Source organism: Mytilus californianus, unplaced genomic scaffold, assembly GCF_021869535.1.
Source record: "Mytilus californianus isolate M0D057914Y unplaced genomic scaffold, xbMytCali1.0.p SCAF_7, whole genome shotgun sequence".
NCBI lineage: Eukaryota > Metazoa > Mollusca > Bivalvia > Mytilida > Mytilidae > Mytilus > Mytilus californianus.
In genome coordinates, this window is record NW_026262723.1 from 18,158,800 (window position 1) to 18,177,194 (window position 18,395).

At 31.5% G+C, this 18,395-nt stretch overlaps 1 protein-coding gene across 5 annotated transcripts in view; it reads right to left on the reverse strand.

Annotated features, from left to right (window-relative positions):
* Window positions 1-18,395, reverse strand: part of LOC127709295 (WD repeat domain phosphoinositide-interacting protein 2-like) — a 92,097-nt gene that overhangs the window by 56,686 nt on the left and 17,016 nt on the right. The window contains exons 11-12 of one of the 5 annotated variants that reach the window (XM_052214755.1): window positions 18,055-18,075; window positions 14,608-15,001 (exon numbers count right to left, since the gene is read on the reverse strand). The exons of 2 other annotated variants lie outside the window; for them this stretch is intronic. In XM_052214755.1, coding sequence (XP_052070715.1) covers window positions 14,880-15,001; window positions 18,055-18,075 — 143 coding nt within the window. In that variant the 3' untranslated portion in view covers window positions 14,608-14,879. Of the gene's footprint in view, window positions 1-14,607; window positions 15,002-18,054; window positions 18,076-18,395 lie in introns of those variants that run through there. 2 more of the 5 variants (XM_052214756.1, XM_052214758.1) reach the window with 2 other exon arrangements.

The following is an 18,395-nucleotide window of genomic DNA, read 5'->3' on the forward strand; positions in this document are numbered from 1 at the left end:
TTGATATTTTCCACTTGTATCGTATGTTTTGGAAATAATTCCAGAACGAGATTTCAACGAGACTGTAACGTCAGAAGAATACATCCTTAAGGAGGGATAAATCGTACTTTGTTAAAAATCACTCTAAGATTCAAACAAAAAATTCTCTGAAACTGACATTATCGAGATGCTTGACTTCTTGATTGACAACATATTTGTTACGTTTGGAGGACGTGTTTTTCAACAAACAATCGGCATTCCATGGGAACCAATTGTGCTCCTCTTCTTGTAGACTTGTTCCTATATTCATATGTGGCTAACTTCATACAGGAACTTCTTATGAAGAAAAAAAAGAAGTTAGAAGTATCCTTTAACTTTACTTTCCGCTATATTGATGATGTTCTCTCACTAAATAATTCAAAATTTGGTGACTATGTTGAACGCATCTATCCCATCGAACTTGAAATAAAAGATACACATATACAAATAAGTCAGCCTCATATCTTGACTTACATCTAGAAATTGACAGTGAGGGTCGGATGAAAACAAAACTTTACGACAAAAGAGATGATTTCAGCTTCCCAATTGTGAACTTTCTATTTCTATGTAGCAACATTCCAGCAGCGCCTGCATACGGAGTATATATCTCTCAGTTGATACGATATTCCAGGGTTTGTATTTCCTATCTCGATTTCCTTGATAGAGCGTTGCTGCTCAAAATTAAGGAAGCTATCAAACCAAGAGTTCCAAGTGGTGAAGTTGAAATCATCCCTTCGTAATTTTTTCGGACGCCATCACGAGTTGGTGGACCTTTATGGAATTTCCGTTTCACAGATGATGGCGGGTATTTTCTAACTGTCGTAACTACAATCCCGTCCCCTTTTCCCCGAATGTGACTTACCGAATTAGACTTATTACCGGGTTTGTACTAACATAAGCAACACGACGGATGCCACATGTGGAGCAGGATCTGCTTACCCTTCCGGATCCGGAGCACTTGAGAACACCCCCAGTTTTTAGTGGGGTTTGTGTTGCTTAGTCTTTAGTTTTCTATATTATGTTATGTGTACTGTTGTTTGTCTGTTGGTCTTTTTCTTTTTTAGCCATGGTGTTGTCAGTTTATTTTCGACTTATGAGTTTGAATGACCTTTGGTATCTTTCGTTTTCTTTCCATTTTATGGAACATCATTCCAGCAGCGCCTGCATATGGAGCATAAAGTAAAATCACAAAAATACTGAACTCCGAGGAAAATTCAAAACGGAAAGTCCCTAATCAAATGGCAAAACCAAATTATAAAACACATCAAACGAATGGACAACAACTGTCATATTCCTGACTTGGGACAGGCATTTTCAAATGTAGAAAATGGTGGATTGAACCTGATTTTATAGCGCTAAATCTCTCACTTGTATGACAGTCGCTTGTATATCTCTCAGTTGATACGATATTCTAGAGCTTGTATTTCCCATCATGATTTCTTTTATAGAGGGTAGCTGCTCACAATGAAGCTATTAAACTAATATTTCCAAGAAGTGAATGTGAAATCACCACTTCGTGAATAAAACGGACGCCATTACGAGTTGGTTGACCGTGAAGGAATATCTGTTTCACAGATGACGACTGATATGCTCCAATTGTCGATATTACAATCCCGTCCTCCTTTTCCCGAATGTGACCTACCAAATTAGATTTATCATCGGGTTTGAACTTACATGAGCAACCCGACGGATGCCACATGTGTATCACATGAGATCTTCCCCGGTTTTTGGTTGCTCAGTTTTCTGTGTTGTGTTGTGTTTTGTGTACTGTTGTTTGTCTTTTGGTCTTTTTTCCCATGGCGTTGTCAGTTTATTTGCGACTTATGAGTTTGAATGTCCCTTTGGTATTTTGAAATTTTGCATACAACTTTGGCTCGTTGAACTATAACTGAAAAATCGAAAAAAAAATGCATTTATCTCTTTTATTGTCTTAATTTTACTAACATTATTTGAAATTGCGGATTTGATGATTTTAAGACAAATTTAAGAACGTTTTTGGCCGATTTTTTGTGCTTTCTATCACCTATTTTAAAAGAGAACAATCAGTAATATTTCAGATGTTAAACGACTTCAATGCATTTTTTTTTCGATTTTCAGATATAGTCAATATCAATGAGCCAAAGTTGTATTCAAAATTTTACCAAAATCTGTGACATAGCCCATTTACTGTTTCTTGGCCTTAAAGGGGCATTAGTTGTCAAATTCATGTTCACCGATTTAACTCAAATTCTCATATTTGATTTATAACATACTAAAATGTATATCCAAATTATAAAAAGTCTAAAATAAACAATTTACAATGCATGGGCTCGATAATATGAATCAGCATTTCGTGTGTATTTTAGTCTAGACGCCATCTAATTAATTATCGAGGTGACCTCCGAAGACTGCCGACGGTCATAAAACCCAATATAAACATAAATATAGATAAAAATAGAAAGGGAACTTGTGCAATTGGATTTTTCTAGGTGTGCTTGATTCATATTATAGGTTAAAAATGTATGTCAATCACAGACATGGGGTCAATTACTTTTGAAAGTAATTAATTACATTCAATTACAGTTACAAAATCTTCAATTAAATTACACATTACATTTGACTTTTTTTGACAATGTAATTAATTACTTTCCAATTACTTGGCAAATGTAATTAATTACTTCAATTAATTTTGAAAGGAAAATTTAGAACATGCATTTATGAGGGTGGTGAAGGGGGGGGGGGGGGGGTGCTTGCACGGAAAAAACGTGAAATAAGACATAATTTCACGTTGAACGTGAAATAATTTCTGTCATGAACGTTGCACGAAAAATAAAGACTTTGATGTGATCCTTTTGTGACTGAGTCACTGTCTTCTTGTATATATAAACTCTCTGTTTTACTTGTTATTCCCGATTTAGTATACACATTTATGATATAAATGGTTTACGGCTTTTAAAAAAGTAATTCTTGACGATCCCTACCAAGTGTTTGAATTTTATTTGAAAAATACCGAGTTCGCAAAATAAGCATTTGAAAATCACGATGCACGTAAAATTAAATAAGCAGAACACGTTGAACGAGGCACCTGCCTTGCACGACTGAACGTCAAATAAAAAAGTAAAAACACGTTGAACGTGAAATAAAAAACGGCGATCACGTTGCATGAAAATAACCCTTTACCACCCTCATTCATTCTATCATATGTACATAATTATCATACATTGCTTTATAGTAATAACAAATGAGATCTACAGTGACTATTTTCAAATTCAGCCAGTATCAAAGAAGAGTAAAAGTTAAATATCGGGTGTGTTACGGGAATAAAGAAAAAAACAAACATAAATATGAAGTGCACATAATACTTTGTCTATCAGGAATCGTTAGGACTAGATGTCTGGTTTAATTAAATGCGCAAAATGATAAAAAGCCTTATTCAATATTTGAAAAATATTAAATTTTGTTTAATTACCTATTGAAATTTTATGTTTTAATGTATTTCATTGAAAATGATACAAGAAGAGAGCCCTAGAGATTATTTTTTTTTTACTTTGATCACAACTTATTTCACTATTATTTGTGTTGCTGAGTCTTTAGTTTTCTATGTTGTGTCTTGTGTACTATTATTTTTCTGTTTGTCTTTTTATTTTTTATCCATGGCGTTGTCAGTTTATTTTCGATCTACGAGTTTGACTGTCCCTCTGGTATCTTTCGCCCCTCTTTTACACTTTCAATAATGATTGAACAAAAAAAACATATTTTAATTTTTTTATATCTCGTAGCTAATGCCCCTTTAAAATTAAAACTACTAAACATTGCTTGTTAAAAGATACAAATCCATAATTATTTGACTATGTTTGAAATAGACGTTTGTAAATATAGGTTCCACCACTGCATCAAGTGTTTAACGATATTTCTCCACTCGAGACAGTTATTTTTTTATTTTTAAAGCGCGAGGCTTGTCAAGCTTTTTTGAATAATTAAAATTTAACTGTTGAGAGTGGAGAAATATCGTAATACACGAGTTATAGTGGTTTTTAGACGATATCTAATTAAAGTTTATCCTTCCTTTTCAAAGATTTGCAGAAATTTTTGTTCTTTATATGTGACGTCATCATTTTACACAAATAGTATTCGATATGGGAACACTTCATGATTTTTATGAATTTATTTTACTATCAAGGACTTTAAAATAATCCATATACTTGGAGCATTCAGAATAAAAATATATCCTAAATCATCATAAATTTTCACTCTCAATGAGGAAATGTTTTTCATTTTCTACACGTTCCAGAATACAAAGACACAGCGTCTTTTTCTACTGGTATTGGCGGCTTGGAAAATTTGTTAGCCTTATATGCCAACAGAAAGCAACGGACTGAAATAGAGCCATGGTTCTTTTTTTTAGGCCTATATATATTTTGGCGAACATAGTTTTTACATTATCTTTAAACAGTATGTATGTACGTAACTTGTCTCCTTTTTGTATGTTGCGCCGATCATTAAAAAATTATGTGTGCAATTCTGTATTATCGGGTTCTACCAACTTTACGATAACAGTTCACATAACAGTTTTTGTGGAAAACGACAAGTCGCATACAAAATCTCTAAATGTCTATAGTATTTACGATGCTGTCAACTTCAAAAGTCTAACCTTTTTCTCCTAGATGTATATTTTGATAGTTTTCCATTTTGTTCTTGGCAGAAAAGTCTACACAATAGTCTACAGTAATATATTCGTCGTTTTGTATGACAGGATATCCATCCCATTTCACAACAGGCAGCTATATATTCGAAGTCAGTTTTCCAACGGAAAGAAAATATTTACAGACTGTTTTGTACAACTTAAATGGCACTAAATGTTTTAGTGCACCAATGCCTCTTAATACCACTTTTATCAACTTCACAGAGCACAGCTGGGTGCTTTTGTTAATTCCTTTGTGTTTTCGTAGATATCAAGTGTTCATCCATCCAAACGCAGAGGTATTTATATGTATCAAAATAATCAAGATTGTTTTCCATGCCTTAAAATTATATTCAGATCAACACATTTACGTGCAGTTTCCATGTTGTACACCAGTCAGGCCTTTTTTCACGACTTTTTTCATTAGGTGCAATCAAAACTATATCGTCAGCAACAAAAATCCAGTGTATTAAGACAAAAGTAAACTTCATTCACATTTGGTTTTTATCAAGGTATTTTTTTTTACATGATTGACTTAACCATATAGGTTGTAACCCAAAATGTCTCAAAAATTAAACAAGTCACACTGGTCACTTATGCTATGTTAAATTTTTTAAAAAGAATGATTGGAAAGCTAATTAGTTGATTATAAAAAAGTACATAGACTATATTATTTACAAATGTCTACTTTTCTGAAATGTAATTTATTTTTTTCTTAAAATCACGAAAGATTTTATTTCAGAAATTATACCATAGCTATATAGAAAAATTCATGATATAAAATGCAAGTTCATGTAATACATAAATGTGTAAATAATATACAAATATCTCAGGAAAAAATATGCTTAGATCTTTAAATATTGCTTTTATTGGTATTATTATTGATTTTGTCATCAGTAAATTAAAATCAAACTAAATATTATTTTGATATACGTATGCACATTTATGGCTCTACAATCTGTCGATACCTGTATTTTGGCATTGCATAAGGTAATGTTTTTCTCTGACTGGTAATGACGTCTTTACACTAAATCCATTGGATGTTGGATGTGTACTGATTGATATTTTAGTTTGAGATGCATGATTTTTTTATTAGTTGTTATTGGCTTTGAACTAGCTGCCAGTAACTGCGAGTACTCTCAGATCTCTACTAGTGTCTTTTTGTTGTGGGGATCTATAAGTACTCTGCCACGTCCACCCTGTGTTTTGTTAGATGTATTTCTCCTTTTTATCCATCTGATGAATTAAGCCCTTTCAACTGATTTTTATAGTTTGTTCTTATGTTGTACTGTTACACCACTGTCGAAGGTTAGGGGAGTGTTGGCGCCTTCAAAATTGTTTAATACCGCCACATTCTGTATGTGCCTGTCCCAAGTCAGGAGACTGTAATTCAGTGGTTGTCGTTTGTTGCTGTATATCATATTTGTTTTCGTTCATTATTTTGTACATAAATCAGACCGTTAGTTTTCTCGTTTGAATTGTTTTACATTTTTCATTTGGGGGCCTTTAAAAGCTGACTATGCGGTATGGGTTTTACTCATTTTTGAAGGCCTACGGTGGCCTATAGTTGTTAATTTCTGTGTCACTTGTCTCGTGTGGAGAGTTGTCTCATTGGCAATCATACCACATCTTCTTATTTTTATATTGAAGGACTGACTTTAATTTTTTTCATATAACATAAGGAGATGTGGTATGATTGCCAATGACTCAACAGTCAACAGAGTCTAACTGAATCTTATTTCAGAAATCAAAGGTCACCGTACAACCTTTAACAATAAAAGTTATAAGAGGCCCCGACATGAAAAAATGAGAAACAATTTATACGAAAAAACCATGCGCCTGATTTATGACAAAACAGAAAACTAACACCAACACCCGACAACCACTGAATTACAGGCTCCAAACTTCGGACAGGCATATACAGAATGTGGCGGAGTTAAATAGTTATCAAAGGTACCAGGATTATAATTTAATACGCCAGACGGGCGTTTCGTCTTCATAAGACTCACCAGTGATGCTCAGATCAAAATAGTTATTAAGCCAAACAACATGGATGTGAGCGTTCGTCCCTCCCCTAACCTTAGACAGTGGTGTGACAGCACAACATAAGAACAGACTGCAAAAATCAGTTGGAAATGGCTTGACTCATAAGATCGACACGAACCATAAAACTAACATAAAGATAACAGATACGTCCCATTTTCACCCTAACCCTAATGTAAAACTAAAAACTTAGAGCTTAACTAAGAGCAGAGATTAAATGAAAAACATGTACTTGCGTCGGGTATGTGTAGGCGCTTAAAGATTTTGAAAGTCATGGGAAGCCTATGGAGGCATATGAGAGCACAAGAGCCAAAATAAATCACCCAGACTAGTGCTATGTGTGGGTCTATTGGAGCAACAGATTAAACGTTTCTAAAAACTGTAACATGACATTTCAAACTGGCTAACTACATGAACTATGTAAATTTAATCAATTTAGAATACTTGTATTACCAATCCCACCCGCGCATTCTCCGCCAACTCACACACAATCGTACAGCTTTCCAGCCATATACTTACGAGCAATGCTATCATAAAAAATAAACATGTTTGATGTAAAACAAGATGTTCTAAATAAATATAATTTAATTGTAGGATAGCTGGTCAAAAACACGTTTAGGATTTAAATTTTGCCGGTTTTAATCGATGATCAAAGGTTTGACACAGTCCCCACATTGAAAGTTTAATTTGTCAACCTAAAATATCCTAAATTTCAAGATATATCCTAAAGTGGCTTTTCTTCAACAAACAAAAAGTTTAATACAGGCTGTCATACATTTTGTAGATTTGTACTAAGTCTTGTAAAATACTACAATTACTATTTAAATACATTCTGTTACAAAGCATAATTATGCCTCCCTCTAAGTTTGGGACTATATTGCATTTACCTCGTATGTTGGTCCCTTCACTCAGCATGTATTTTCGTTACACATTTAGTTGATACTTTCAGTTTTTCTTCATATTTTGTCATGCAGCCGTTTGACAGTGAGTATGTGTTATGTGTAAGTTTGTTTGGATTTGTTAGACACCTACCTCTTGTTTTCCAATATTTATTTTATATGCATATGTTGAATGAACTTAATATTTTTGTAACACATTTCTCAGTACTACTGAAAAAAATTATAATGTATAAACGTTTTTCAGATTTGTCAAGAGACCTTCCAATATATTTGTTTTCCGATACTTAAAATAATGAATGGGTTATGATTAGCATAATAACACGCGCAATTTTTTTTAATTCTAATTATCTTGGATTGCTTTAGGAATTTTTATATCTATATGGTTTGAACAGCAAAGTGCAAATGAATTCAAACTTTATTTTATAATATATATAAATTTGTGATAGCTGAATTTCTTATTTTGATTGTGTCACGCAATCCAAGAAAATATTAAAAAAATTAAAAGATACTAAAGGTATATTGGTCCCCAATAAATGAATTTTGACAATGTTTTACTTTTTGTGGTTTTTATATGACTATTTTTTCATAGGATTTTTTATATGAATGAAAGTATACATAGACAAAGCTAAAAACACATAAATTCTGTTGCAATTTCTTTGGATTTGTTATCATAAACCTGAATTAACATAATCTCAAAGAGTTTTGCATTTGTGGGACTGGCTTCTGGTGGTGAACATCCAAGGTAGAATGTTGTTGAACTTGTGAAAAAAGGCAGTTTGGAAACTTTATTCCTATTTCACAGGTATAGAATATCAAGTTAGCAGAAGTGTCAAGGATGTGAAGATGATTGTCGAAATCAATTACAATTATCTTATCTTAGATAGCAGTTGTTGTAATGGCTGTTTGAATGATTGATCATATGTTTTTGTACCTGGACACCCGGTGTATTCATATAAAATATATCCATCCTTACTTAATACCACTATCCTATCACTCAAATCATCTGAAATCCTATCAACAACAAAGATATTCCCATTACTTATGATGGTGCTTATCAAAGGACATGAAAATATATTTTGTTTATGTATATTTTGTTCATACACAGTTAGATGATTCCCCTCCTGGTCCATTACAATTACCACTCTTCTTCCACTTGCAGGGAAGACTACATTACAAGGACTCATTGCACCTACAATTACCTTGTGATCACTGGTTATATGCACACCTATTATTCATAATTGATCAACACTGAGTCTGTATTTTGAATCACTGACTTCCCACTCTTTATAAGTTTTAGCTCTGGTGTGCCATCTGTAATCAGAAGATCATTATTATGTGTGACCGCTAATCCTCTTAGTTCAGTGTTAGTGGTTAATACTGTTGTAAGAATATTTCCCTCTGGCTTTACTTTTTTGCAGGAGCCTAGATAAACTATCATCAATACATAAAGAACCATCAGAACAAGCAGATATAAGTTGACAATTTTTCAATCCAGTGGTGAAATGCTTTTTCACTTTCATGTCTTTTTTATTTGAATTTTCTAGGTAATGTTACTTGGAATAATAAACATGTCAGTTTCTACTATTACTAGAAGGTTAACATCAATACATATGTAGATACTAGTATCATTAAACAAAATGTATATATATATAAGTTTCATTTTCATGAAATAAACACGGTTTTATATATATATTTGCTAAATTAAACAAACTTTGAAATATCTTTCAATCCTGCAAACTCTCTTCATTGATCAGAAGACTCTGTATCTTTAGGATACGCAATTGTTATGTTTGTTTGAGAGGCTTTGCCAAACTGTAAACTGTAAACAAAAATCAAAATTGTTCTGGTATTCAGTGTTGACCGTATTTTAAAAAATCATTATAGGCCTAAAAGATATTATTTTTTTAAATCACGACTTGAATTAAAATTATAAATACTTATGACATTTATATATCTAGCTTTATAACTCCACTATAGCCTTATGAATGTTACTATTTTGATTTGTCACTTGAAAAGTTGAAAGCTATTTGCAAATTTTCATTATGAATTAGATTTGTTATTAAAATCCTGAACACTGAATCTCATAGACTTTGGAATTTGTTGTACTACTAGTAGGTGGTGAACATCCAAGGTAGAATGTTGTCGGACATGTAAAAACAAGGCAGTATGAATACTTGATTCCTATATCTCTGATATCATAGTAGTATTTAGGATTAGCAGAACTGTCAAGGATGTGGAGGTGATGGTATAAATCAAAAACAACAATGTTGTCTGATGGTGTAGTTGTAATATTGGCAATTCGCAATGATTTATACTTATGGTATATGTCATGACATCCAGTGTATTAATTTAAAATATCTCCATCCTTACCCAATACCAACACCCTACCCCTCTTATCACTTGAGATCCTATCACCAACAAAGATATTACCGTTACTTGTGCTGGTTATACTCCTAGGGTATGAAAATATATTGTGTTTATGTTTATCTTGTTCATACACGGTTAGATGATTCCCCTCCTGGTCCATTTCAATTACCACTCTTCTTCCTGTCACGGGGAATGCTTTACCAGGAACCATTGCACCTACAATAACCTTGTTATCACATGTTATATGGACAGATATTATTGCTAATGGTTCAACTTTGTACTCTGAATCACTTAATTTGCCAGTATTTCCATCGACGAATTTTAGCTTTGATGTTGTATCTGCAATCAGTAGATCATTATGTGTGACCGCTATACCTCGTAGTTCAGTGTTTATGGTTAAAACTGTTGTGAGAATGTTTCCCTCTAGCTTTACTTTGTGCAAGAGCTTAGCTAAACCATCATCTATCCACAATGAACCATCAGAACAAGCAGATATGTATTGACAATGTTTTAATCCAGTGGTAAACTCGTTGTTCACTTTCATATCTATTCCAGTATTACTGGAACTAACATCTTCATACAATGTCCCAACATTTGATTGCAAAATGCTCCCTGGCTTAAAATTTGGCACACTTTTATGGATAACATTGACTCTTTCTCTTTCATCATCCAATGATTTTAATATGTCAGCATTTTGAAAGAAGAAAGACATGTCATTTGTAGTAAGCATTTCTTCGGCCGTCTTTAAATTATTTTCAGCTTTTTGTCTGCTTATTAAGACTTTTTTCTTCTCTTGAGAAATTGAATCTTGGATGCTTGTCATATTTAGATTAACTTCTTCTATATGTTTGAGAGCATATTTATCTACCTCTCTTTTTAATGCTTCCCTTTGATTTTGAATATCTTGAATAGTCTTCTGACAATTGGAATTCTCCTTCTCTGTAATTTGATTAAGTTTTCTTTGTCCAGCATCTAGATTTTTCCTATTCATTTCTAATTTTCCTTTTCTATTTTTCAGCCATTCTACTTTCATGTTATATGCTTCCTTAATTTCGATGAACGTATGTCCTGCATGACCTTTTGTAATGCAGCTCGGACAGGCAAGCTCATCACAATTGCTACAAAAAATACAGCACAATTGTAATGTGTGCAATTTACACTTTATATTTGAAAAGTCTAGGTTTCCTTTACCACCACTCATTCCAACCTGTTTTATATCAACTATTGTGTGGTCTTTAGCGTTTTTAATCTTAAGGTGAATTTTATCATTGCACTTGTTACACATCAAGAGATCGCAGTTCAAACACTTCCATGTCAGTTTTGTTTCTGATTCGCAAATATCACAGGTAACAATATCCTGAGCTGTAATGACAGAGTTTGATAACGCCATTTTGTATATTTCCTCCCTTGTTAATATCATGTTAAATTGATAGGAAAGATAATTTCAGTATTGATGTGTAGGATATATTTGTTCATGCACTATCTAGGTATGTTGTGAGATAAAAATTGTAATGATATTTAGATATCATCATTTCATGAAAGTACTGGCCACAAAGTATATTTTCAAACTTACATACTATTATTTTAATTCAGGAGAACAAAACACACTAAGCATTTGGTGGCTAGTGTGCATGGTCAATGAAAAATTATCAACCTACTTCATTTGAATTTTAAGTTCAATTACTTGATAGTGTACTTAATGATTACAAAGGCGAAGTCTGATTGTTCGTCAGGTTTACCATGCATTCTTTATAAGATATTGCAAACATGTGACCAAACTGGTCAAAGGGGGTTTCAGTCATACTTTTGTTAATAGATATGTTATCTGATTTGAACACATAATAATAATGGTTTCTCATTCCAATGGTTGTTTATAATAGATATATTAGTCAGAAAGATGTTTATAATATATATATAACGGACAGAAAGGTTTTTTTACGATCTAGAAATTAAATATATATGCTTAAATGTGTTAAAGATGGCAATTAGCATTAAATCAACACTTCAGGATGATCTTCTCTAAGTATAACAGGAAAGGCCCATGGGCTGGTTATTCAACATTTAACATTATTGCTGACTTTGTAGGGCAATGGATTAAACGTCAGTTTTAATTTGTTGACCTTGGTGAATTTAAAATATCACCTTATAAAACGTGATTTCAAACCATGCAATGGTTGTGGAAAAACACATCTTGGAAGAACAATATTCCTGTACATTGTAGCTCTCTACAATGAACATGAAGTAAACGACTACCAAGATTTAGCTGCATTACTTGGAAGCTGCTTAAAATTTATTAGTGTGTTAAAAATTGTTTCCTTTTTTAAATCATTTTTTACCGAGGCAGCTACCTCTGCTGCTACAATGTAAGCTACGCCACTGTCAATTCCATAATTGATCCTGTAATTATGGATCTATTTTGTGTGGTTTTCCTTAGAGTTGACATAATTTTTTTTACAATGACGATCTAGCAGAAAACGCATAATCATCATTGTGTAATCTTTAGAAATCCTTTAATTACATTTGATCTTTTTGTAAAACTAAAAACTTTTGATTTCAAGTTATTTTTTCATCAAAAATCGGTTAAAACATCTACACTGAATATATAACTTTCAACTAAACATGCATCACATAGGGAGGAGCCCATTTTATCCTGTATAGAACACAATTGGCGTAGGGAAACAACTTGTCCTAAAAGTGGATTATTAAATAATGAAATCAGTAAATGGAAAATAGGCTATTCTCTCCTGGTTTATGTTATCTTAAAATCTGTGTAATATCAGAATAATGGCTACAAAAAAATAGTTAAGGTAGTAAGAGAGTCTTTCGATATCTTGGATTGTAAAATAGCCAAACACATTAGGTCTAGATATTCAATCAAGTCAGCAAAATTTGATTAAGGAATGAAAGTGACTAAAGAGGATTGTCATTTAAATGAACATGTGATTTTATCCTATAATTACTAATATTTTTGCTTGATTTTCATTTCTTTTTTTAAATAAGATTATTAGGGGGAGATAACTCAATTTTAGTATAATTTATAAAGGAAACTACTGAAATTTTTTCTATTTCATGTTATAACAGGGAAAAAAACGCACAGTGACCCCATTTTTTCATTTGATATTCTGCAAGCATTTTATAAGAGCTATCTTCTCATATTCTATTTCAAATTCTAAAATTTAGTTTACCTTCCATTGACACAATAATGCTTTTTCTCTGTATAACCCATACAAAATGTGTCATTTTTTTACAACCTGTAGGTTGAAAAAAGCAGAGTGACCTATTATTTTTATATTTTTCAACATATCAGTGTATATACTATATTTTGGCAAAGTATTATCAATTTTATCATTTTTCGTTTATACTCCCATAATTAGCAATGCATTTCGAACTTGTTCAAGACATTAGTGACATTAACCCCATAAATATCCTATCACTACTGATTAATTGATTTTCAAACTCTGAGCATTAGTGATGTTAACATTCAATATAAATTTCATAAGAATCTAGCAAAAATTTTACACCTTATAAGGCTGATATTGTCAGAAAGACAGACGCATAGACATTCCAAGGGCATAACTTCTATAAAAATAATTAATCAGTACTGATTTTCCAACATGTCAAGGACATATCTGATTTAAACCTTTGATGTAAATTTTCAAAAAATCTGGCAAGAATTGTATGTGTGAGTGTGCTTACCAGATCAGTCTGATGGACAAACACACCCCAGATATTTCCATGTCCACGCACTGTGTTGCAGCAAAAAGTAAAATCACAAAAATATAAAACTCTGAGGAAAATTCAAAATGGAAAGTCCCTAATCAAATGGCAAAATCCAAAGCTCAAACACATCAAACGAATCATAACAACTGTCACATTCCTTACTTGGTACAAGCATTTTCTAATGTAGAAAATGGTGGATTAAACCTGGTTTTATAGCTAGCTAAACCTCTCACTTGTATGACAGTTGCATAAAATTCCATTATATTGACAATGATGTGTGAACAAAACAAACAGACATATTCAGAAAAATTGTCAAAATAGGGGTACATCAGTCAACACTGTGTTATAATCTTAATTACTATAAAAACAAACAAATATGTAACAAAGAAACACAAAAAGGCATATAGACAAAGCACATAAGCAAAAATGAAAGACAAGAATACAAAAATTTACCATAGCACAATAACACGACAGGATGTATAAGTACCGAGCCACATCAAATGGATATCACCAAAAATAGACTAAACAGTAAAAGTAAATAATCAAGAGACAACAAAAAACATTTGCTTAATCAAAACAAGTTTAAAGTGTATACCGTGACAGATAAAAGAAACAGCTACCTACAATATGTACCATGTCCTTTTGAATGAAAAAATGACAATAATTTTAACAAATTCAATGACCCACCAGTGACATTGATTTTTTATAATACTGTAGTTTCTAAAGAACATTGAAAGCTTCTGAATCTACAAAGAAAACACAAAAAATATACTGCTTCTAAGGTAACCAATAATTAATGTCCTTTTTAGAGGCTTTTTATTTGCCCTGTTTTTAGGTGCTGCCTCACTGATGTATACCCCATATCCACTTTCATTGTTAATCATCAAAATAATATACAAGTTTTCCTTTATATATATTATAATTTATTAGACAGTTCATTCATAAAAGCAATCTTTGCATCATACTGGTTCCATTTTGCAGTAAGGTCAGCAAATCTCATTGGTTAAAACAAAATAGTACATAAATTTTCATTGGTCATAATTAATGAGATAAATAAAATGCTCCACATTGTGAAAATAAGAACTTATTAAGCTTGTTTAAGTTCTATACAAAGCTATCACTTTTGGTAGAAACATTAATAATATAGGCAATACAAAAATCATTTAAAATATTCAATCATTCTTATGGGTCATTGGTGGAAATTCATTATCATCGTCCAATCGTAATTGTCCAAGTCCTTTTAAATCCTCTCCTCCTGTTGCACCCTGATCCATTTCCTGGTATGGTTCTGAATCTAAAAATTAAAATAACCACAATTAGCAATATCATAGAAATGTTGCTACTATATTAGAAAATTGTTTTAATTTCATTGTCAGATGGTTTAACCAAATGCCTCTACTAAGTCAGGTTATCTAGACGATGTGTTTTTCTTTGATGTTTCTCTTTGATATTACATCAATTCTTTTAAGGTGTTGGTGGTTAGTGTGGTCAATCTTTTTGGTCATTCCTAGCCAGCCTCTAATCATTTTTAAACACACTTTCACGGATACTGCAGAGGGAATTTCTTTCAATTATCCCTTGAAAAGTGACAAGTATAACATGAAGACGGAAATTAATGTTAAATGCTGAGAAGACCATACATAAACAATCATGTTAAAAGGGAAATCATAAAATCCAGACAGTAGACAATAGACTTGGGTCTGGGTGAGAAAAAGGAGGGAGGTCTTCATTTCTGTATTCTTTAATTTTTAAGGTCAATTTTCTCTTTTTTATTTTTAGGGTTAAATTATTCTCTTTTCTTCATATTCAAGAACCCAATTTTTCCTTTTCCATATTATTTCCCCTTTTTTCTGTATTCTGTATTTTAGTTGCCCATTATTCTCTAAACAACAAATTATTTGAATCTGGAATAATTTTGAATTCTGGAAAATTGATAAGAAATGTATGATGAAAACTAACCCAACTAAATAGCTAAGGTTAATTTTACTTGCATTGATATTTCAGTATGAACTAACTAACCCCCTTAAGCCATGCATGGCTAACCCTCCAAAATTCAGTTAGTTTTCATCTTACATTTCTTACCAATTTTCCAGTTTCAAATAATTCCTTGTCTCTATCCTATGAACACCATCCAGACCCTCATACACTTACAAGTCAAATCAAAAGGAACTGGACAGGTGTAAGATACATTGTTTCAATAAAAACAGATGAAAATGAACAATAAACACACACATTATTTAAGCCACATAAACTAATTGTCAAAATCAGGAGTAGTCAGTAGGTGCACTGTATGGGTCAACATAGTTATATACATTTGTATAAACTGTGCCTTATTCTGTAATTTAATACTTCACAGGTTTTTCTTTTGATCAGACAACTCTTTTATTTTATTCTCATTAAAGTCTCCAGGGAGATAAATTCATCCTCTTTAAAGCATCAAGGAGATCAATTTATCCTCATCAAAGCCTCCAAAGAGATCAATGATAAATCCTCAAGTAAATATTTAGAAGTAACAAAAAATGAAGCACACTTCCACATATAATTCACAGCATCAGAAAACAGAAAGTATGTGTCAGACAGACCCCAAAAAAGCACTTAAATATTACAACTCATCATTGTCAAGCTACTGACCAACTAAGAAGTAATTCTGTTCTAGAGATCCTGAATAAAGTTCTAGAGAACCTGAATAAAGTCTTGACAAAAATACTGAAGGACAAACGAATGTACAACATACAAGGTTGTTATGATATAGTGAATGCAATGCCAATTCCAGTATAAAGAAACTTTACTTCTAACATGGTCATTACTGTATTACATGTATACTTCAACTTGGTGATTTTTATAAATTATGAAACTATCTGATGTTAACAGATACAATTACAAATAAAGTAATAACTAAGATACCACATTTCAGAGAAGAATAGTCTACCATGACAGGCTTTGGAAACAAAAATTATTTGTTGATTATGTATACTACAGTTCACATAGATTTTGCTTTTTTTACCTGCAGCAATGCCTATTATGATCAGTTCAATTAGGCAAACTCAAAACTCATCATAGATTTGTTTAAAAATATCAATTTTAAAAGCTTAAGTAATTTTCCAAATAAAAAGTAATGTAATTCTTATGATGAAAGAAAAGGAATTGTCACATCCAATCTATAGAATAGGCAGAGGTAACTTTCTAGAAGTTTTACCCACACTGTGTCCACTCAAACTGTGGACGGGTGGAAATGACCAAATGGACATTAGCTATAGTATAAGTATTTATATAAGATATTCAAGATGCATGTATTAACTGACTATACTATTACATAACAAGTTACTGTATATATATTTTAATTAGATTTTATACAGCAAATATTTATGGTTTTAGAATAGTGAATAAACTAAATATACACATTTGCATATATATTTACATTTGGTTAAAGACTGAAATAATTTTAAGAAAGATAGATTTTATTAATTTTACATAAACCCTTCTTATCTTTTGTGATGATACATACATTAATTATATCATGTAAAAAATACTGATATGGTTAAAATAATTATTCTACCATTTATAAAGTTTGTACTTTTACGTAAGGTTTTATACATTAAATAATAAGACTCCATTGAAACTTTCTACTTTGAAATCTTGAGGTGTTTAAGTTTTTATCTATTAATTTGAACATGAATTATCATCAGAAACTCTGAAAAGTATTTTTAAAGATTCTGCTAAAAGTTGATTAATTTCTATTGAACATCTTTTCAATAAAAATGCATCACAACGATTGTGTGATGGATCTTTTATAAACTTTCCCCATAAATATTGATGAAAATTATAAAGGGAATCTGTTGGATTCTGTATTTCCCTCATTCTATATGATTGTAATAGGGGTTACTTCCCTTTAATGGCATAAGTTGCATTGTAGTGATTGATTTTTTAAATTATATTCTCCAGTTTTATATATTGTTGAAATCTGATGTATATTTCGATGAAGTTTCCATCAAAAACATAAACTGTTACTAATATATTTTCTCCCCAGTAAAAACCAATCAGAAAATTTAGATTCAAGCAAATTAAATTAAATACATATAATGATGCATGTTGTTTGTACAAAACAGTAAATTAACATGCCTGATTTAAACTAAACATGACATTAACATAAAAACTAGCATTGATTTTATGATTCTTCTTACAAATATTCTGTACTATTATTTAAAGCTGAACCAAAAAACACATGCTGAAATGTGTAAAATGACAATTGTGGTGAATGGGCAATATACTACAAAATTTGTTAATCTATTTATAGCACATTTTCTTTTCTGTTAATCCTCTGCATGCACTATAACTTTTAGAATTTACCTAGTATCTTTGCAATTGAGTCTGATAAAATATAAATTAATCAAATATATATTTATCTGCATAAATGATAATGTTGAAAATACTGTAACTTATTTTCAGATTTTTGTTGTCATAATTTGTCCTATCAAGCAAAAGTTTCATGACAGAATATCCAACTTTCATGTATACATAGTATATATACAATGCATTTTTTTCTAAATAAACCTAAATCTTAATTCATTTGTCTTAAAATACTTCTTCCATAATGCAACAAAAGGGAAATATTTTAAAAGATCAAATATCCAAATTTTTCAAGTTAAATTTTTGTTGATTAAAATAAATGAAAATGATGAATAAGCAGA